Genomic DNA, 23403 nt, shown 5'->3' on the forward strand with positions numbered 1-23403 from the left:
AAGGAAGGAAACAGTGGTGCTAACCTCAATGTGTGTGTGAAAGAGCTAAGAATAGATGACTGCACATGACAACTGACAAGACTCATTGGAATCACATTGATGAATTCATCAGAGAGAATCACTGATAGCACAGATACAGCTCTCAAGTAATTGCGGCATATCATGAGAGAGAATACAGCCCATCACTGCAGAACAGCGGTATAGAAAACTATGTGCATTGTGGGTGCCTGGAAAGCTCACTCCTGACATGAAACAGAGGAGACTGGACATCTGTCAACAATTTCTCTTGCATTTTGAGAGTGAAGATGATGGTTTCCTTAACATTGTGGCAGGTGATGATGCTCGTTTCACCATTTTGGTTTCAAAAACAAGAGAGCATTAACAGTGTTCTGCTACAAACCATCACCAATCCTGGCAAAAGTTCAAGACCAAGCTATCAGCAAGCAAAATCATGCTCACAGTGTTCTGGGATGTTCAAGGTGTGGTGCATTTGGAATTATACCTAAAGGCAGCACAATAAACTCTGCAAGATCCTGACAGCACAAGTTTGAAGAGTTTGTCCACACATGGAGCACCCTCTCCTTTAGCATGACAATGCCAGACCACAAACGATTACTGTGACATATGTAACAATCCAACACTTTATGCTCCTGTCATCAATCATCCATATAGTCCCAACTTGGCCTCATCCCATTTTCATCTGTTCCCAAAACTTAAACAACAGTTTTGAGGACTTCGCTTTGATAGTGATGAAACGGTGCAAGCAGAGGTGAGGTTGTGGCTCTGTCAACAAAGTGAAACATTCTACAGTTAAACCATCAAAAAACTCGTTGGGAGAAATGTGTTCATCACCAGAATGTCAATGTTCAGAAACAGCTATATGTACATAAAGAATGAAGATGAAGAATGTTAATGAAGTTTGATTTATTTAAAAAGTTTTAAGTGTTTTCGCATTAAAAATTCAGAGGCATGTTCTCATATTATGATCTTCAGAGAGGCAGTGCTCTGCGACTGTTACTTTGCTGGTTGTCCTTTGTTTGTGAGATGCCTGTGCCCCACACATCTTTCCTACACAGTCCAGGTCATCTGGCCTAAGTACATTTTTCCACACCAGCAGGGAATGTGGTAGACTCCTCATTTTCTGAGTCCTAAACTGTCAACAGAATTCAGCAGGGCTTTTATTCTGGGTGGGCAAAAAACACAACTGACATTATATTTCCAGATATTTCTCCCAATTTTTGTTGACTTGTTACCAGCATACAAGATGAATGCTGTCGCAGCATGTTTCTCTTCTTTCTCTGCATGTTGTGGCTTGGAATCCTTTGTTCTTACGGCATAATGAATAAGGTGGTGGTTGTATCCATTCTTCTGTAAAACTATCTGCTGGTGCGGCAACTCTGCTGTTAAACTGTTTTGATCAGAAATTTTGTGAGTCCTGTGTGGTTTACAGTAAACACTGTATCCAAGTTCTCCATTTGGTCTCTTCTTGACTAGCATGTCGAGGAATGGAAGTTGATTATTTTCTTCTATCTCTATTGTGAATCTGATGTTTTGGTGCAGTGAATTCAGATGATTCAAAAAGTCCTCCATGTTGGCAGATTAACCCTTTAACTGCTCTGGACGTGTTAACGCGCGCACCTTTGTACCTGTCCCTGTGTGCTCTGAACAAGTTTACGTGCGCCACCAGTCCTTCTACCTGGTACTCTGAACATGTCTACATGCGTAAAAATGTTCAGAGCACACAGGAACAGGTACAAAGGCGTGCACGTTATCACGTCCAGAGCAGTTAAAGGGTTAAGAATGTATCATCCACGTACCTGAAGAAACACAATGGTTTGTGGCCTGCTGAGTCAAGGACAGGTTTCTCCTCCAAATGCCCCAATAAACATGTTGGCTATCAATGGTGATAGCGGTCATCCCATTGCCTCTCTGTCTGTCTGTCTGATTATAGTAATTACCGTCAGACGGACTCTAGAATGATTACAAAGTGTCTCATTATTGATGGTCAAAACTTTTCTCCTATAAAGTTAATTGTGGCTCATAGATGGTACCCCAAAGGGGAGAGAACCCACGTTGAAGGTTACCAAGTCAAAAGTTCTGAAGGTACTGAATGAAATGTGCTGAGCTGAAGATCATTGTCACGTGTTTTGCCATCTCATACATTGGTGCACTGATGCTGCTTATGATGGGATGGAGTGGCCTCCCTTCTTTATGGAGTTTACATAATCTGTGAAGTCTAGGGGATGCAGTTACTCATGGACAAAGTCTTTATGCTATTTTAGATTGTAAAGTATTCTGGAGAAGTTTGATGAATTTTCTCTTCATATAGTTTGTTGGATTATCCACAACCCATTCTCCTGTATACACCATCCTCTAGTAAGTTGTACATCTCCTGCTTGTATACTAAATGTGGTCGCGGACTGTTAGCACTGGGAAAAGAGGTACTGATGGAAGTATGGCTGTGAGGATGGGTCAAGAGTCATGATTTAATAGCTCAGTGAGTAGAGCAAGCAGAGCACTTGTCCATGACAGGCAAAAATCCCCAGTTCGAGTCACAGTGTGGCGCACAGTTTTAATCTGCCAGGAATTTTCAGATCAGTGCACTCTCCATTGCAGGATGCAAATTCATTCAGGATCTTTCAAGTTGATCCCTGCACACTTACAGCTACACTCTGCATGGCGTTATAAAGATCACAATGGATGGTAATTTCACTGAAGCATATAGTGTGTGTTCCACCCACTTCATTCATTGTCAGAGATAGAGATCAGCAAGAACAGCAGCTAGTATGACAGAGCAAAGCTGCACAATTAGTCCAGTTTTATGGGACAAAAATGAATGGCCCTACAGGATATTTCTAGATTGCTCATAAAAATGTATTCTTGATTTTTCTTTTAATGCATTTTCATTAAATACCTGGTGACTGTCTTCAAATGCACCCAAAGTAAGGTTTTTCACATTTGCAATGGCCCGTGTGTGTGTGTGTGTGTGTGTGTGTGTGTGTGTGTGTGTGTGGATGGGAAAAAGGGGGGGGGGGGGCAACTTTGGCCCCATTCATGAACACACAAGGGTCAGATTTCATAATGAAATATGCAAATTCATAACTTACACAACTCTTAATTTCTGCTATGTGGTTTGTGTGCATCCCTTCATCCTTCTTGCTTATAGTAGCATGGTGACTTACTTCAACCAAAACCCATGTTATCCATCATAATGCATAGGTCACCCAGATAGGCTAATAACTATACTGAATTTTACAATAAAATATTTTTGTGTATTGTTCAAGTATAATTAACAGAGTGACACAAAGCAAGATCCAAAAACTTTTCAGAAAAGACAAGTGGAAGGTTGACTTAGAGATGCATAAAGTAAATGTATCAATGAAATTTGAGTAGTATAAAAGTAGGAGGAAAGACAGACAGGTTTGAACAGAAAATAGGCTGAAGGGAGGGAGTACACTAATCCCTCTATTTTTCATCACTGTTATGGATAATACATAGCAGAAGTGGCAGTGCTAATGGGAGATGGAAGTATGAAAGCAGTGGAATATGCAGATGGTTCGATGGTATGGGGGAAATGGAGGAGGAGAGGCACAAGAGAGATAAACGTGTGGGAGGAAGCAGTGGGACAGTAGGGATTGAAATTTAATACAAAGAATTAAGTGACAGTAACAATGAGGAATAGGATGAGACAAACAAACAGATATACAAATTAGAGGGCAAATACTAAAGACAGTGGAACATTTTAAATACCCAAGGAGTATAACAGAATATAGCAAGAGGTATGACAAGGAGATTAGTGACAAGCGAAGGCAAGCCCATGGATTTCTGTGGAGTGTAAGAAGCCAAGTCTGGAGCAAAGATGTACCAACAAAAAATAAGCAATTGTTACGGTCCACTACTTGTGTAAGCATCAGAAACATGGGTAAAGAAGCAAAGGCTGATAAGCAGGATACAAGCTTGCAAGAAAAATTTCAAAGAGGTATATAGGATTTACAAGAATGGATACAGTAAGGAATGAGACAGTAAGAGGTGCAATGAAAGAGAAGCCCATGCAAAAGACTAAAGAAATGACAAGTTGGTATGGGCATATTGAAAGAATGGAAGTTGGCAGGATATCAAAATAGGCTTATGAAACGCAAAATGAGGCAAGAGACCTACAGGAAGACAGAGAGCCAGATGGATTATAAGAATGAAGCAATGTGTGAAGAAGAGAGGAGAAGCCTGGTAAAGGGTGGAGAAGGAAATTTGATGGAACAGGGAAAGATGGAGAGGCTTATGGTCCAAACAGACCCATTCAGTTGCAGGAAACTGTAGAAGAAGCTGGTGACTATGAAGTACTTGTATAATTCATAGTGGGCTAAGAGAAAAGTCAGGTGGTTGCTTCAGCAGAGGTTGTTTGATCCCGTGAAACATGAGTTGTTTATAATCTGTTCTCTATGCTCTCACTGTGCTTAGCCAATAAGGACTGTGAGTGAGGAACTGTGTCAATTGCACCGTAGAGCGTTGGCTCCCAGCCACAAGCCCTTGCTCTCTGGTGCCCGTGCCCAGCTACCAAGGACACACTTCCTTCCTGACTCCTTTGTGTGCTTTAGTTCTCAAATGAAGCAGGAAAATCCAAGCTAGAATAACGGCAATATTATGAAAAAAAAAGGATAGATTGCTATTCACCATATAGCGAAGATGTTGAGTCACAGACAGGCACAACAAAAAGACTACCAAACAAGTAAGCTTTCGGCCAGAAAGCCTTCTTCTGAATTTGACAACACACACACACACACACACACACACACACACACACACACACACATGACCACTGTCTCTGGCTGTCAAGGCTAGACCTGCCTGGTCTCGGTAGCCAGAGCCAGTGATCATGTATATATGAGCTGCATTGTTTGTTTGTGTGTGTGTGTGTGTGTGTGTGTGTGTGTGTGTGTGTGGTGTGTTGTGTTTCTGTTGTGCTTGCCTGTGAATCAACATCATCACTACACCGTAAGTAGCAATCTATCCTTTTCATAATAATGTCATTAGTTCTGAAATGAGTAACTTACATTTCTAATGGATCACATCTTAAACTCCTTTCATTCATAAAAATCTACTCCTTATAGTTTAACATCACCTGAAGATGCCCACATCTTGACTATCCTGAATGGGCTCACTCTGCACCTGAACATACAGTGTTTCGATAGCAGCTAGAAAATTGTACATTGAAATGGCACTGCCAATGTCAACTAATATTGTAGAACTCACTACATGACACAAATGTACAGCCTGACACATGTGTACATTAGATATTTATAATTTATGGCTTTAGTCTTTGCATTGACTTTTGGTTTTGTATACCTAATTTTTACTTTTGGATATTTTTCAGAGAATTTTCCTTCATTTAAATCTTGTAATTAGTAATTGGATGAACTAATAATAAAATGCAAGGCAGTCAATGACACAAAGGTCGGTTTGAAGAGCTCAATGCTTTACTAAACATGGTCCTATTGGAGGTGGTATGCTACTTCCTTCCTCTAACTTTCAAACTGACTCAGCCAGCCAGTTTAGGGTGGTGGTCTAATGTGGATTCCAAACCATGGTGCTCAGACATTAACAAAAATTGCAATAGGCAAAACAAGTGATAAGTAACACATAGAAATCCAGGGACAGTTCTGGGATCGAACATGAGACCCCTGCATCTATCATCTGACACCTTGATAACACACATATATGGGGCAGTGCATTATTCACACCAATTAAATATTACAAATTCCTCAACAAAGAAAAGTTTTTGAGAAACTATATTTACAATAAAATAAACATGATACTAAAAGTTTGAATTTATTAGGCTAATGAAGAAATGACTGAATTAAAAGAAATGAAATGTGGACATGCAAATGACAATAACTTCAACAAAAAAAGGAAGTGTTGACAAAATATCATGATAGTAATTATCAACAAAAATAATCTATTTTTGAAAATATAACCTTGCTGGATGAAAGTCTAGTCATCAAGCTGTGGCAGGAGAAAACACAATGAAAGTCAAGTAAATGTACAAGCTTTTCAAGCCAGAGTACTTCTTCTGACAGACACGGTTGAATGGAAATGAAGAGTGATAAAGGAAAAGGACTGGTGAGATTTACAGGAGTGTCACCTGAGACCCCAGGTAAGGGAGACTTACCAGAGCACAGTCATAACCGGTTTCGGCAATACAATGACCATCTGCAGATTCTATAACAATAGAAAGGAAATTTATATTAAAACCTAAAAATAAGTGCAATATTTAACGCTTCTACATTTACGATGATCTGCTCACCTGAGTGAATCGTTTTTACTACATACGTGCTTCAGCTCCGGTGATCAAATATTGCACTGTCTAGTGTGGGCCGCAGCAGATGTCAACATCCTTTAAGGCAGAGGAGCATACCATCCACCTGCAGCAGAGCACTACACTCGTCGTCCTGCCTGTGTCGTCCCTGTCATACCAATGGACAATGGCATAAACAGGCAATAGCCAGAAACACAGCCCCATCAGGCATCAAAAATACACTCTACAGGTGTTACTCCTATTTTCATCTATAGCAATGTTTACTCCTTGTTCTAAAATGTTATTTCACTGATTTAACAATCTGTTCTGTAATTTTAAATTTTATATACATTTGACCTAAATATTAATAGTAAATTTGTCTTATTTTAGGCTTTTGAAAAATAAAGACTATCTTATAAAGGACGTGCACATCTAGCGCAAAGAGGGGGAACAAAATCTAACAAATTTTTGTATCTATATAAGACTAGTGTTTTAGATTTTATAGCTAGTTTGACAATGCATGAACCTGTGTTCAGTGTATGCTGCCTTTCGGTATGAACTATATGTATTTCGATAAATTCAGTTAGATTACTAATAAGCCTGGTTAAATATTGCACTTATTTTTAGGTTTTAATATAAATTTCCTTTCTATTGTTATAGAATCTGAATACGGTCATTGTATGGCCAAAACCGGTTATGACTGTCTCATAAGAATGCGATTGCGTCTATAAATAAACAAAACAAATTTTACAAAATAATCAGTCACACACTCCATGGACAAATGTCGTTCTTTACAGCAATACACCACCATTCTCACTTCAGTCTTCACTGGATGTAATTAGCCAACCAGCCTAGTTCAAAAGAAGATTTCCCAGGCCACCACATCCAATATTGGTACTGCTGAACCCTCCAAAAAACAATTTAGCAGTACACCTATTGTCATCTCAGTACTGTTCTGGTCCTGAATGCATTAATTAACTACTTCAACAAGGCTATGGTTTCCTAAAATCGTGCACTGAATTTAGGCCCATTCTGTCCGATATTTTGCCCACCACACCTATAACAGTGCAATATCCTGGTCTGACCCTATCCTCTTCCTGCACTCACTTCCCTATCCTATGCGAACTACCCTTGTGACTGTCAACACTATAAGACTCACCTTAAGCACTCCCCTATGACCACCAATGCCAGATCTGCAACTGGAAGCCAGCCGGAGTGGCCATGCGGTTCTAGGCGCTACAGTCTGGAACCGAGCGACCGCTACGGTCGCAGGTTCGAATCCTGCCTCGGGCATGGATGTGTGTGATGTCCTTAGGTTAGTTAGGTTTAATTAGTTCTAAGTTCTAGGCGACTGATGACCTCAGAAGTTAAGTTGCATAGTGCTCAGAGCCATTTGAACCATTTGTAACTGGAAAAACAAATACTATTAAAGAGAGAGCCACCTGCGAAACAATATATCATGTACCAGCCTTTATGTAGACACTGTTTGATCTTCTACAAGTTATCACTTAAGATGAATGGGTATAGATAGAGGGTGTATACTGACAATACACAGTATCCTGTAGCAGAGCAAATTCTACAACATGATAGTCATGACCTCATCCCTGTTTCACCACACTTGCCATCTGAATTCTCCCCCTCTGACACCAATTTTTCCAAACTCCATGGGTGGTAACTAGCATTATAACGTAGTCCTTAGTTCCTGCCACCAAGCTGGCCTAAATTTATGTAAATTTTTTTGGTCTCAGCATTTCTTTTTAGTAACTATTCCTTTTCTTTGCTCCCTTTTAGTTTTCTATATCTTTTATTTTCTGACATGACTATTTTTCCCTGTCCTCAAATCACCTGTCTACCATGTATACAGCACTTAGTTTTCTCCTCTTATTAACTCTTGCTCGATGTTTTTTCAGAAACCTTTGTCTTCTTTTTTACCCTATCTTCTACCTTTACCCTCTCAGGTTTTCAAATCTCATCCAGAGCAGTCCCCAACAATTAGCATTTCCTTGTCATGCGGTCTGGTAAGTCTGACAAGTGACATGGGTTCTGGGCAACTTTTTCATGACACTACCCATCTCCTAAAGCTCACCGATCCTTTTCCTTCATCTCTTTTCCTTTCCCATCAACTATTCTGCCAGAAGGAGGGGCCACTGGCTCTGTAAGCTTGAACATTTCCATAACTTTGTCTTTGCTTTCTCCAGCTGCTGCTTGGTGAGTAGATTTTTTATCAATCCAATTATACAATAGCAGGATGGAACAAAACAATACTAGGATAGTTGCTACTCACCATATAGCAGAGATGCTGAGTCGCAGATAGGCAGAACAAAAAGACTGTCGGAAAGTGAGCTTACAGCCCACAAGGCCTTTGTCAAAAATAGACAAAACACACACATGCATACACATATTCACACAAATGCAACTCACACACAGGTGACCACATACTCTGGCAGCGGAAGCTAGACTGCGAGCAGCAGCGCATGATGGGAAAGGCAACCAGATGGTGGGGGTAAGGAAGAGGCTGGGGTGGTGAGGAGGGAGAGTAGGGTAGGGATGAGGGACAGTAAAGGGCTGCTTGTGGGAGCATATAGGGATGAGATGAAGAGAGGTTGGGCAGCCAGTCATGGTCAGGAGGGGGGGGGGGGGGGCGAGAGGGGGGGGGGAGAGGAGGGGAGGGGGTGGCAGTGGAAAAGGAGAGAAGTACAAAGACTGTGGGTGTACTGGTGGAAATGAGGACTGTGTAGTGCTGGAATGGGAACAGGGAAGGGACTAGATGGTGAGGAAAATGACAAAGATTGAGAACAAGATGGTTGTGGGAACATAGGATATATGTAGTGATAAGCAGTGATATGCCAAAGGTCTCAATGAGCCCTTCATAGACTCCAATTACCCTCCCAACCTTGTACAAAAAACATATCTCCCTCACATTTTCTTTCCAGTCACTCACCATCTCCACTACGGGGAACATTCCCCAAGTGACTTTGTGCCACCCAGGAATGCAGCAATTGAATTATATTCTCCGCCAGGATTTTGATTACCTGTTGCTGTGCCCTGAAATAAGAAATGTTCTACCCACATCCTTCCCCAGCTCGCACAATGGTATTCTGCTGCCCACCAAACCTACACAATATCCTTGTCCATCCCTACACAACCCCTGCTCCCAACCCCTTGCCTCATGGCTCATATCCCCATAAGAGAGCTAGATGCAAGACCTGTCCCACACATCCTCCCACCACTTCCTACTCCAGTCCAGTCACAAAAATTACCTATCCCACTAAAGGCAGGGCTACCTGTGAAACTACTCATGTGATCTACAAGCTAAGCTACAACCACTGTGCTGCATTCTAATAGGGCAGGACAACCAACAAGCTGTCTGTCCGCATGAATGGCCACCAACAAAATGTGGCCAAGAGACAGCTGGATCACCCCATTATAGAGCACGCAATCCAACATGATGTTCTTCATTTCAATGGCTGCTTCACTGCCTGTGCCATTGGGACCTTCCCTCCAACACCAGCTTTTTGCTCTCTACCTGCAACTTACCCTATGTTCCCGGAACCCTCCTGTCTTCAACCTTCCTTAGTCAGTGTTCTTGACCATCTTGCCCCTTCCCTGTTCCCATACCAACACTACACAGCCCTGTATTCCACCAATGCACCCACTGTCTTTTTACCTCTCTCTTTTCCCAATATCCCCCTCCCGACTGCACTTAGCTGCCCTACCCTCTCTCCACTCGTCCTTGTAAGCTCCCACAAGCAGTATTTTACCGTTCCTAACCCCTACCCCACTATCCCTCACCTTCCCTGCTCCATCCTCCTCCTTACCCCCACCACACAGCTGTCTCTCCCATCACATGCTACTGTTCGCAGTCTGGTTTCAGGTGCCATAGAATTTGGCGTGTGTGCGTGCGTGCGTGTGTGTGTGTGTGTGTGTGTGTGTGTGTGTGTGTGTGTGTGTGTGTGTGTGTCTATATTTGAAGAAGGCCTTGTTGGCTGAAAGCTCCTCTTCTGGCAGTCTTTTTGTTGTGCCTATCTGCGACTCAGTATCTCCGCTGTATTGTGAGTACCAACTAACCTTTTCATGATATTTTTACAATTATATGAAAGTAAACATGTTAATCAAAAATATAAAGCAATCTATCGCAAAGAATCTAATGTCATTTTATATGTATATCATCAATTTAATAGTAACTAAAATAAATTACTACTCACCACATAGAGGTGGTGTTGAGTAATGGACACATGTTTAAAATGAAACTGTTGGATAAGCTACAGGTGCTGAGGTTCGACTGAGGTTAGTAGCAGTCTTGGCTGGATTGTGCAGTGGAGAGATACATAAAAGGTGTGGGGAGGGGAAGGAATAGCAGGATATGGTTGTGGGAAGACACTGAAGAGCTGTCTGCGTGGGATGTGTGCAGGGTGCTGCTAGGTGCTGCTAGGTGCTGCTAGGTGCTGCACTGGAAGGCTGTGTTGGAGGGAGGAGGAAACAGGAGAGAACCAGAGATGGTAAAAGGACTATGCATGTTTTCTATGGGCAGGAGGAGGTGGGGGGGGGGGGGGGGGGGGGGCAGGAGACATGTGAGCCTCAGTTGGGAGCAGGGAAGGGGATAGAGACAGGTGGAGAACAGGGATTAGCAAAGGTTGAGGCCTGGAGGTCACAGGCGTGAAGGGCATGCTGCAAGGAGAATTCCCACCTGTGCAGGTCAGAAAAGCTTGTGTTGGTGGGAACTTCCTGATGGCTCAGGCTGTGAAGCAGTCACTGAAGTCGACTACATCGTGTTGCATGGCATGCTTGGTAACTAGTCGTCCAGTTACCTCTTGGTCAAAGTTTGGCAGGGGTCATTCATGCAGACAGACTGCTTGTTAGAGGATACACCCCTGTGCAATGTGGCATAGTGATTGCAGCAAAGTTGGTAGACCATATGGTTGCTTTCACAGGTGACCCTGCCTTTGGCAGCACTAGAGTAAACAGTAGTGGAGGATGTAAAGTAATAGACAACTTGATTATTTAACAACCTTAACACCGCAGCAAATGCTAAGACTGAACTGAGACATGCTACTAATCCATCCTGAATTTTCCAGTGCTTAACTGTAAGTCACAGCAAAGAACAAAAATCTGTACACATTCAGGAAGTTGTATTAGGTAGCTATAACTGATATACAGCTACTCACACAGATCCAGTGTGGATCCAGTAAGGTAGATATTCTAATACATTAATGTGGAACTGGTTTACACTTGAAAAAATTTTTGAAAATCAGATGCAAATCTGGTACTGTACAACATCTTATCAATGTCTGCAGCGCTCATACTGAGCAGACTGTGTAAGTGGCAGTTAATAATAACACCAACATTATGTCTTTCTCAATTGTTTGACCTTTTCTTCCAATGTCTCATTCCTGATCCGTTACATATGGAAACATTTCTATACATTTTTCTTGCATTCACAGCACCTGCTTTGCCCCTGGTGGCCAAAATTGGAACTAATTTTTTCCAGTGTAAATTGGTTCCACATTAAACATATTATAATATCTACCAAGTTTCGATGCCATATGAAAATTACAGCCCACGCTGGACCTCTTTGAGTAGCTGCACTTTAATTATAACCACTGATACGTGTTTTGTGGAATATCGAGTGGACGGAATACTTTTCACATGGGACAATCAACAGAAAACTGTAACCAGACTTTGTCACTTTCTTTCTAGGGCAGTCATCAGCCAACAACCCAGAGATGGGGTAAGTACTTGAGTCATCATTTCTAATGTTGCTACTTCCAAGGATAACATGTAGTGATACTATAAGAATATTTCCTACAAAAATTGCCTTCTTGATAAAATTTATTAATTAAAGTAATTAATATCCTATATTATGTGATGAAGCACTAATTTCTTATAAAATGCATGCTTTCAAGTCCAACAATACAGTATAATTCACAATAATTATATGACAGCAACACTAACACTAATGAAACTTACCTTCCACAGGCTGATGATGTCAGTGTTCATGTCCAAGAGAACATTTCCATCCTTGTCTCTTGGTAAAGTTTGACCACCCACATCCTGGACCCCCACAGGGTGGTGTATCAGGTACAAGTCAACGTAACTCAACTGCAGGGCGTCTAGAGATTTTTTAAGGTACATCTCTACAGACTCTGCACGATTTCCAGCAGGTGGAAGCTGAAAGACAAGAACTGTAAGGTTACTCACTCACTGTCTTTAACTTCTCTGATAAGAATAAAATCAGTGCAGTTACATTGACAAACCCAGGAACTGGAAGATTCCTTCAAGGAAATATGGAAAAGTGCTCATTTATATCCTTTTTCTGTCATACTGCCACTAGGCTTTTTTTTGGGGGGGGGGGATCATTGGCTGGCATTTGTTCAATGGTTTTTCTGATGTTTCACCAGGATGAGTGACTGGCATTCTCAAACATTCACCAATCCATTGCTGATGGCATACTGGAGTTGAGCCCTGACACACCAATGTCTGAGGACATTTTTCTGATCATTATCACTTCAGTTCTCCCACTGTTACCTGCAATGGTCATTCGCTGCAGAAAGGGAATCAATAGTACATTTATACTGATGGTTTCTTCTTTCTTAATAATATTTGATGTACCTTCCTCACGATGTGTGTGATTTCAGAGAGAGATATCCATTAAAGTTCACAGGCCTACTTAAAGAGGCCACTTGGGTTGGCCTCCCGGCACGCTCTGGTGAGCTGCTGAAGAAATAGCATTATTTAAGTGACTGGAAATGAGTGCTTGGCCTATTGTTTACACTGTATTACTGTTGTCCAGTCAATTTGTTCAGTGCTATGCACAACCTGTATCTTATGTGTTGCTCTATAAAGTACTACATCCCACAAATTGTGTTTGTTTTTGCTATAACAATACTACTGTTATGTTTCTAAATTTCCTGACATTCCCAAACAAATGGGCATGATAGCTCTTCTCCACAGGAAGAACCTGCATTAGAAAATTTTTTTATATGATTGGTCTTACACAGCGTGTACTCTGCCAGGCAGTTTCTCCGCCTGCAATACTATTTACATCCGACGATCCTGGTACTGATAGACTGTCTGGTTGACTTTTCCCCATTGTACACTGCAAGTAGTGTACTCTGACACTGCAAGTGAATCATTTTGGTGATCCGAGAACTCTCTGATCATCTTGATCAGTTTGTATACATGTTTGTGCAATGTATGGCCAATTCTGTTCATTACCCTGAGGGTGTGTGGCAGAAAGGCTTAACCTCACATTTATGCTTCTGACATGTCACTTCACCAGATGTTAGGTTTCCTGAGACTTTTCATATGATTTGTGTAGTACCCATTGTGCGTCAACACTTTCTAAGTGTTGCATCTTATATTTGAAGTGCTGTGGTTCAGATATTGGTCTTGCGCACATATTAGCTTATGAATCATACCTATTTTGAAACCATTGAAATTCATAAATATGACAATAGTTTTGATAGTAAAGAAGAAAGCATTATGTTAAACAGATCCTGAATTCATAAGCTGCAATGGATGACTGTCGAACTGCAATGGATGACTGTTGCAAATACAGGGAAATGCCAATGTGGCCATCCCCTCCTCCCCCCTCAAACTGGCACGGGGAGTTAATATGACATTCAGCCATGGGCTCAATTCTGATCCACAAACAGTAATGAGGATGAATCTCTGACAATGCCTACCACTCATGTTGGTGAATTGTCAGAAAAATCACTAAACAAATGTCAGCTGAAGATACCAAGAGACAAGCCAATAGGTAATAAGTCAACAAGTGACCACAAATCCTCAACACTTGTGTATCCATTTTTTCTCACATCTATCATCCTAATCCAAATGGCAGAATTTATTTTATTTGCATCACAATTTGTTGTCTGTTCAAAGAGGGTTCAAAGGGCTCTAAGCACTATGGGACTTAACATCTGAAGTCATCAATTCAACAGACTTAGAACTACTTAAACCTAACTAACGTAAGGACATCACACAAATCTATGCCCGAGGCAGGATTTGAACCTGCGACCACAGCAGCAGTGCAGTTCCAGACTGAAGCACCTAGAAGCACTTGGCCACAGCGGCCAGCTTGTTGCCTGTCTAAACTGTCATTTGAAGTGTTCTATTTACTATTTATAATGAAAATACATTTGTAATGGTTCTGTATCTTGTCTGGAGTGTGGCTAACAACTGTTATACAAGTAAAGCTTTTTCTGGGTATAGTCTTTCCTATTCACATCAATTCCTGGAATTCTCACTTTGTACTCCATTCAAGTCATCACTAGTCCCCGTACAGGACTTTAATTTGACACAGAAAGGAGATAAACATAGGCTATACAACTTTTTGTTATGCTAACCCTACACACAAAACATATGGAAGGTTGTGTAACTGAAGATAAAAGTTAGTTTCCCTTGAAAGTTCTGCTTATAATATAACTGAACATGAATCTTAGCTATTTTGATATATCAAAAGCAGTTACATAACTGTTTACTTTACAAGTTTTATCTGTCGTACCTACACTGTTCTATGGACTTCTTTCACCCATAATCTGATACCTCATTTTATCAAGATTTGTCATACACCACAACTTACCATGAACCATTGCCCCAGTTATTTTTCATCTTGTCTGTCTCTATTTATTGGCAGCCTATGCCCTTCTGCCAAGTACTTCTCTACCTGAAGATAAGATGGGATTTAATTTCCAGTACATATTTTGTTCTATGACAAATCTACATATAATGAGGCACCTGATGGTGACTAAAACTCCAAAATGCTGGACACAGAAAAGAAAATAATTATATGAAAATTTAATGATCCGCATGTCCCACAATAGTCAATGTGAACCCAACAAAGAAACTGTGAAATCAATTCAAATTTCTTGAAGGGAATGAAGTGACTGTTAATTCTGTGGAGCACATATTTTCTTATTTTTTGCATGTATTCTGGAGGAACCTAAGAACAACATGCATCTTCCATGTAGCATCTATCAGGGGCCCATGCTGAAGTAATTTTGCTTGTTGTGGTGTGCTTACAGAAGTTCCATGGACTGTGATATTCAGGCATGGAAGAACACTGAATTCTTTTGTGGGTCCCAGTAACGAAAATTTTGATAGAGAAAAAAATATATTGAGAGAGGGAGAGAGAGAGATTGGAGATCTAAAGATTTGGATATAGAGGAAAGACATTTTGTTGTTTGGTGATATGTAATGGAAGACTGATTGAAAATGTATTTTAAGTGGTTATCCTAGTTAACGAAATTTTATTTTAAATAAATGAGTGTATCGATTATATATTTACTATGACTAAGAATTGCAAGAAAAGTCAGAATTCGTGGCCGTAAGAAATTTTATGTTGGGACTGAATTACTCATCAGTAGATACCATGATTATATTCAAAAAGAAAAGCAGCACTGCAAAAAATAACAGTCAATAACAACACAAATTATTCCAAAATAAGGCCAAAGGAACAGGAACTGTGGAGAGTCAGTGGAGGAAATGGTTGGTGTCTTTTACATATGAGGGAAGGTTAGGGATAGTAGACTGCAAAATAAGCTGCAATCACTGTGCTGTGTTCTTTGTGTACATGACACCTAACAAGCTATCAGTCCACATGAATGGACACTGTCAAATGTGTCCAAGAGACAATGGGACACCCAGTTGCTAAACATGCTGCCCAACATGATGTGCTTCACTTCAATGACTGCTTCACAGCCAGCGCCATATGGAACCTTCCTATGAACACCAGGTTTACTGAACAGTGCAGGTGGAAACCCTCACAACAACATATTCTTCATTCCCATAACCTCCCTGGCCTCAACCTTCAGCAGTCCCTGTCCTCCCACTACCTATCTCCTTCCCTGCTTCCACTCCATCACTACACATTCCACAAACACACCTGCGGCCAGTCTTTTCCCCCTCCCCACATGTTACTATAATGTCTGTCTGTCAGCATGCCTAATGAGGTCAACAGGGTCGCTCAATGAAATATTGTGCCCAATGGACACTGAAAATAGGCAGCACACACGTGGAGAAGCTAAGGAATTGTTTTTATGGCCAGCAGCTCTTTCTTGTTCAACATTCTGTTGTGGTCTCAGCTTCAGATGGACATTCACAACCAGCTACATGATGTATGGACCAGCCAATGACTTAATTCTGTAGTTGGGCACTGCAGCAGTGCTAGCACATTACCCTTCAATGCAGCATTCTGCTGTCAGTGATTGACTGTGTTGCTACTCTGTGTAGCACAAAAAAGCATTTTCACAGATGATTATGTGATGAGTGCACATCATCTGTCATAGCACATTAAGATGGAGAGACATTCCTTTGGTGCCATGCAGTTGACCAGCCCATTCTCTGTGCCAGTTACTGGTCAAATGTTTGGCTAAGCATCTCCAGCCTCATCCAGCGGCACATCAATTAGACAAAGCAATCAATCTATGAGCCATCAGGTAGCCCTGATAGTTTTGGGCTCCAAAGTGAATCTGCTGAGGTGAGGTCGTCATCCAGTGGGCGCCATCACATGGCACTCCAGCAAGTCTCCGAGGGGTCTGGTTTGATGTGGGGCCTGCACACTTCCTACCGGCATTACAGGATCGATGGTATTCAACTGCCATCTAGTTTAGCCTTAAGTCACTGTGCTGACAAGGTGACTCACTCCAGCAAGGTCATTGTCTGCCACCAGCAACCACCGTCTCAACATATCACTGGTAATGTCACACACTACCTTCCACCAGGAACTGCTGTCTCAGCATACCATTGGTAACATCACTCACTGCCAATTAGTCATGAAGCCGTAATCAGCACCTGGATTGTTACCACCACAGTACTGTATGTGAGTTATCAAGTAATGAAGAATTTTGCTGTGGAGCAAGCATTCTTGAATCCTTAACTGCCATGGTATTGGAGAACCCCATCCACATCTTCCCACAAATGTTTCTCTACAGCCAGAACAGGACAGCCTGTAACAATTCTTTCATTCTTCCTTTTTTGTTTTTCTTCAGACCATTTCACACCTGCTGTCTTGCAGCTTCTATATTAGATATATTAGAATCTTAATTTCAACCCTTTCACTAAAAAAAACCTTTTATTTTGGGTATTTCTAAATGTTTAACTTCAACAATCCAGTTTCATGTAAATTTCTTACTCAAGATTTAAACATCCAAACAAATGTGTCTTCTTTTTCTTCATCTTTGTTATTTTAGTATGTGTCGATATTCTTCATCAATACTTATTTATTTCCAGACTTCAGTGTTTCTCAAGAAATGGAAGGAAGATTACAGTTAACACCATATCAATGACAAGGATATCCTCTGTGCTTCTCATTGTATGTGAAACTTTCTTCATAATTCTTCTTTCTAAAACATCTAGATTTATAATTCAGAGCCAAGCACTCATTTCTGTAGAGGTATTTTGGTTCCACTATTAAGCTGTACTGGATTATTTTTGCATTTCTCAAAATGTATGTTGTCCTATCTTTTACGACAAGCAATTTCAACTGCAGAATGAAAGGGTGATATCTGCAGGCAACTAGTCAAAACCCATGTAAGACCACTGCTCAGAATATCAGAAAATGCTGCAAAGTCAATGTGACAAAATCATGTATCTCTCAGATCGTATAAAAGTATAATTCCATCTCAATTAAAACATATGCTATGACAGACAGGAAGATTCAACAAGTACAATAGATGGTTTTTATTATTCAAGACTGTCTTGATCAATTTGGTGTATTTTGAGTTTTCTGGTTTTGACTAATAAGTAATCACCAAAATTAAAACTCCAGAATACACAAAAATGCAAACCTGTCATTAAATATAAAAACATTAGAAATACATCCAGTATCTTGTTAAGAAAGCAACATGTTAAATGGTTATCCAGTGCCTATTGTGGTCACATGAAATTAACTGTTGTACCTGCTCATGTGCCATACTCACAAAAGGGAACTGTTTTATTTGTACAGGTTGTGTGAGCATTATTGATTTATACATGTGTCTAGCATAATTTAAAAATTATCTACATTTAAATATTATAAGATTATCATGCAGCAAAAGGAAGATTTCTCACTGTGGTAGTGGAAATAGTGATTTTCAATACCATATGGATTGAATCTTAAATGAATGAAATTAACCAAAACTTTTATTTTAAAAATTTTGAAGAGCTGATTTGCTGATATTTTGGGCCCAGTGTGTTCACCAGATCATTTGATTGTAGTGCCTCTTAAGATAATGGTGGTGGTTGTTTGCTCTCCGTTGTGTACAAGAGTTGATACCACAATTCCCATTCAACTGTACATTCTCTGGTCATGCAGGACATGGCAGACCCATTCCTCTTGGTCCGCCCAACTCTAAGTGAAAGGAATAATAAGGAAACATGAACCTGCCTCCTGATCACACAACCTTGTGGCTACACTGAGACATCTGTCATAAAATCGTACTTTTCAAGTTTTTTGGCTCTATTTTGTCAAATTTATTGTGTCCCTTTATCAATTACAGTTTTAACTGTGGTTGTTTCCTTTGCATTTTATAATTCTAAATGCTCTCTATTTACAGCAGTGAATGAACATGCTCATTTCATTTTATCAGACAAGTGGTCCCTGTTTTTCTTGGTTCCTTTAAGTACTCTACATCATGGAAAGTAATAATTACATTAAAGTTTTTTTAAACATAAATAATTTGTTCCAGAGCAAAATCATAGTGGGAGAAACCATGGGAGATGTACAGAATTACAGGAATGAGTATCAGCAACATGGGAACAGATGGGATTATAACTGGAATGAGAGAAATAGGAATCAGAATAGATGATCTAAAAGCAGAGGTAAGCTATGGGAGGGGGATAATGGACCAAAAGATAACAGGAAATCAGATATCAGGGGAAATGTAAGCAGAAAGTGATGGGAAACCTGTTTGTTTGGGGCGAGAAATGCAAACTAAAATCAGGTTAATAATTAAACAAAAAGAAAGGTTTCATGGAAGAAGAAATGGGCAAAATAAAAGGTGGTGTACCAAATAAAGAGATTATACGAGGTCTGTTCAAAAACTTTTGGAACATTCGTAATTTTGCACCAATGGCGGATTGGAGCAAAATTCGGCTGGCATCCCCGCACACGCTTGTATTTAATGTGTAATTGCCAGAATTTTTACTGTTGTATTTCTGTTTGTTATTGTTCAGTGCTGTTTCGAGTAGAATTTTTGTCATACAGCTTGCGAATTTTGAAATGGTATTGTTAGAGGAGCAACACATATGCATTAAATTTTGTGTAAAACTCCAGAAGACCTTAACAGACACACAACAAATGATACAGGAAGCCTACAGCGATGAGTGCTTAAGCTATGCTCAGTGTTATGAATAGTTCACATGGTTTAAAAATGGCTGGACAGAAGTTGAAGATGACCCTCGATCAGGATGCTCTTTGATGCCTACTGATGATGCTCAAATTAGGAACATCAATGAAATAGTGCTTGCCAATTGAAGACTGACTGTCCAAGAGATTTCAATCAGATCATGTCATGAAATACTGACACAGCATCTTGGAATGCATTGTGTTGCTGCCAAGTTCGTCCCACAGTTCATGAATGAAGACCAGAAAGACCTGTGCCTCACAATCTGTGAAGAGCTTTTGGATCATGCAAATGGCAAGGAGAGATTCCTTAAGAGAATTGTAACTGGTGATGAGATGTGGGTCTACAGTTATGATGTTTACATCAAGGTCCAGCCTTCACAATGGGTTGGGAAAGGTTCTCCAAGTTCACAAAAAGTTCATCAGATCAGGTCAGCTTGTCAGATCAGATCAAATGTCAAAGCCATGCTGATAGTTTTCTTCAACTTTGAATGATTAGTTCATCATGAATTCGTGCTACAGAGGCAAACTGTTAATTGATGGTACTACCAGGATGTGTTGTGACACTTGCAAGATAATGTGAGAAGGGAACTCCTGAAATGTGGTGAGAAATTTCATGGGTCTTGCATCACAACTATGCACCTCCACATTTGTCTCTGTTGGTGCGTGACTATAGTACAAAAAACGAAATCACTGTGCTGTCTCATCCTCTGTTCTCTCCAGACCTGGCCCCTGAGATATTTTTTTATTTTTTTTATTTACAAAGTTGAAAACACAGCTGACAGGATGACGATTTGTGACAATAGACAAGATACAAGAAAACTCTCAGACGACAGTTCACATGACCCAGCAAGAGGAGGACCAAGAGTGCTTCCAGATGTGGAAGTGGCATTGAGAGCAGTGTACCAATTGTGGAGGAGAGTATTTCAAAGGAGACCATGCACAATAAGTAAAAGATAAGCATAGAAGAATTTTGTGGACAAATTTCCACAATTTTTTGAACCAATGTTGCATTTCAATACAGAGTTCTGGAAAGCAATGAGTGATAGTGTGACAGATATCAGAAATCCTAAACATATATAATGAAGAGGTAGAGTTGGATGCCGAAGTGATCACAAATTTCTAGTCAGCCCAAAAAATGAAATTTCAAAGGGGCAGAAAATTACAAATAATAATTATGATCAGTTCTGCATAGATAAGTTAAGGGTAATGAGATAATGGAAGTGAAAGTAACTGCAAAGATTTTAATGTTGTAATTGGTGATTGATGATTATGTACTTGGGGTGAAAAGATTTTATCATTCAACTGTAATACACTGAAGTGCCAAAGACACTGGTATAGGCATCTGTATTCAAGTACAGAGATATGTAAACAGGCAGACTACAGCACTGCAGTCGGCAACGCTTATGTAAGACAAAAAGTGCTAAGCGCAGTTGTTAGATCGGTTACTGCTGCTACAATGACAGGTTATCAAGATTTAAGTGAGTTTGGACATGGTGTTATAGTCGGCGCACAAGCAATGGGACACAGCATCTCCGAGGTAAAGAGAAAGTTCAGATTTTCCCATACAATCATTTCACGAATGTACTGTGAACATCAGGAATCCGGTAAAACATCAAATCTCTGACATCACTGTGGCTGCAAAAAGATCCTGCAAGAATGGGACCAATGATGACTGAAGAGTATCATTCAATATGACAGAAGTGCACCCCTTCCACGAATTGCTGCAGATTTCAATGCTGGGCCATCAACAAGTGCCAGCGTGTGAACCATTCAATGAAACATCATCAATATGGGCTGTTGGAGCCGAAGTCCCACTCGTATACCATTGATGACTGCATGACACACAGCTTCACCTGGGCCTGTCAACACCAACATTGGACTGTTGATGACTGGAAACATGTTGCCCGGTCAGACGAGTCTCATTTCAAATTGTGTCGAGCGGTTAGATATGTACAGGTGTGAAGACAACCTCATGAATCCATGGACACTGCATGTCAGCAGGGGACTGTTCAGGCTGGTGGAGGCTCTATAATACTGTGGGGTGTGTGCAGTTGGAGTGATATGGGACCCCTGATATGTCTAGATATGACTCTGACAGGTGACATGTATGTAAGCATCCTGTCTGATCACATACATCCATTCATGTTCATTGTGCATTCTGACTGACGTGGGCAATTCCCAGCAGCAAAATGCAACACCCCACACATCCAAAATTGCTACAGAGTGGCTTCAGAAACACTCTTCTGAGTTTAAACATTTCCACTTGTCACCAAACTCCCCAGACACAAACACTATTGATCATATCTGGGATGCCTTGGAATGTGCTGTTCAGAAGAGTTCTCCACCCCCTCATACTCTTACAGATTTATGGACAGCCCTGCAGGATTCATGGTGTCAGTTCCCTCCAGCACTACTTCAGACATTAGTTGAGTCCATGCCATGTCTTCCTGTGGCACTTCTGCATGCTCACTGTGGCCCTACACGATGTTAGGCATGTGTCCCAGTTTCTTTCGCTCTTCAGTGTATTGCTGCTGCTGCTGCTGCTGCTGCTGATGATGATGATGATGACAACGATGACGACAATGAAAAGAATGATGGTGACAGTGGTGGTGGCTTATGGTAAGAAAGGGATGCTTTATGCTGAGATTATAAAAGAAACAGTAAGAGATAAAATGTTCATTAGATCAAATTTTACCAGTCAATATTTGTTAGTTACTAGATTAATAGGGGAAATAAAGAAGAGTAGGAGATAAACATATAGCATGGAATTTTGAGCGTAGCTTGGGATAAATGTAATGGCAATAAGAGAAATAAGGAGCTGAGGACTGAACTAAGAGAAGTTTGTGAGAAGATGCATCCTGATTGGTGGAAAGAAATGACTAATAGGTTGGACGATAGAGAGGATAATTCTGCCACTGAAAACTGTGACTACAAAGGGGATCAGATATGGCTATAAATGCATTATATATGGAATGGGAGGCACCCACAAAATACAGGACAGAAAATAGGGATTTCAGAGAAACTGAAAATGATCTGTTGTATGAAGGGGATGACAGAAATGAGTGCAAGTTACAGGGAAGTCCTTATACCTACGTCCAAACTTCCAAGCTGGTAACTGGAAGGAAGGGGGGGGGGGGGGGGGGTGTCAACTGCTTTGTAATACCAGTAGTCCATTTATGAAAAACTGAGGATCAAAATTAAAAACAGCCCAGATTTTGTTGAAATGTCTGTAATGGGGGTTAAAATGCGGGGAGCTACTGGGAGATCTAGTAAGGATGTGAAGAAACAAATACTTTTATCATTTACTATCGGCAATGTAAAACTCTCAAAAGGTTGTCTATTAATACCACACTTGAATGAAAACACTACTTTGAGAACAAATAGGATTGTGAAAGCTGAACTGGGATTTAATTGGTTCAATAGAAAACAAGTCTTTACTGATTCTAAAAGAATAATTTCTCTAAGGCTATATTAATTGTTCAGAATAATGTAGTACAAACAGCAACAATCAAACCAGGAAGTTTCTGATGCTAAAGAAAGGGATACTTTGAGAACAATGATGATCATACGGAAGAGAACTGCTTATGAGAATATTATGACATACTCAATGGGGGAAAGTCAGAAACTATAAATGCAAATTAAAGTTAAAACCACATGAATAATTTATTATTAAGCTATGTGGTGTACTATTTTCAGAAAGTGAAGTTGCAGAAAATGGAAAGTTGGTTATAACATAGAGAGGTTGTAATGAGTACAACAACACCCCTTTTGTTGTTTCAAAGAAAGA

The 23403-nt window shown here is 40.4% G+C and overlaps 1 protein-coding gene across 3 annotated transcripts in view; it reads right to left on the reverse strand.

The window, feature by feature from the left end:
* The window catches only part of LOC124619504 (1,5-anhydro-D-fructose reductase-like), a 114929-nt gene that overhangs the window by 58672 nt on the left and 32854 nt on the right, over positions 1-23403 (reverse strand). For all 3 annotated transcript variants that reach the window (XM_047145949.1, XM_047145950.1, XM_047145951.1), the window contains exon 4: positions 12257-12457. In XM_047145949.1, the coding sequence (XP_047001905.1) occupies positions 12257-12457 (201 nt within the window). The remainder of the gene's footprint in view (positions 1-12256; positions 12458-23403) is intronic.

This window comes from Schistocerca americana, chromosome 6 (genome assembly GCF_021461395.2).
Source record: "Schistocerca americana isolate TAMUIC-IGC-003095 chromosome 6, iqSchAmer2.1, whole genome shotgun sequence".
Taxonomy (NCBI): Eukaryota; Metazoa; Arthropoda; class Insecta; order Orthoptera; family Acrididae; genus Schistocerca; species Schistocerca americana.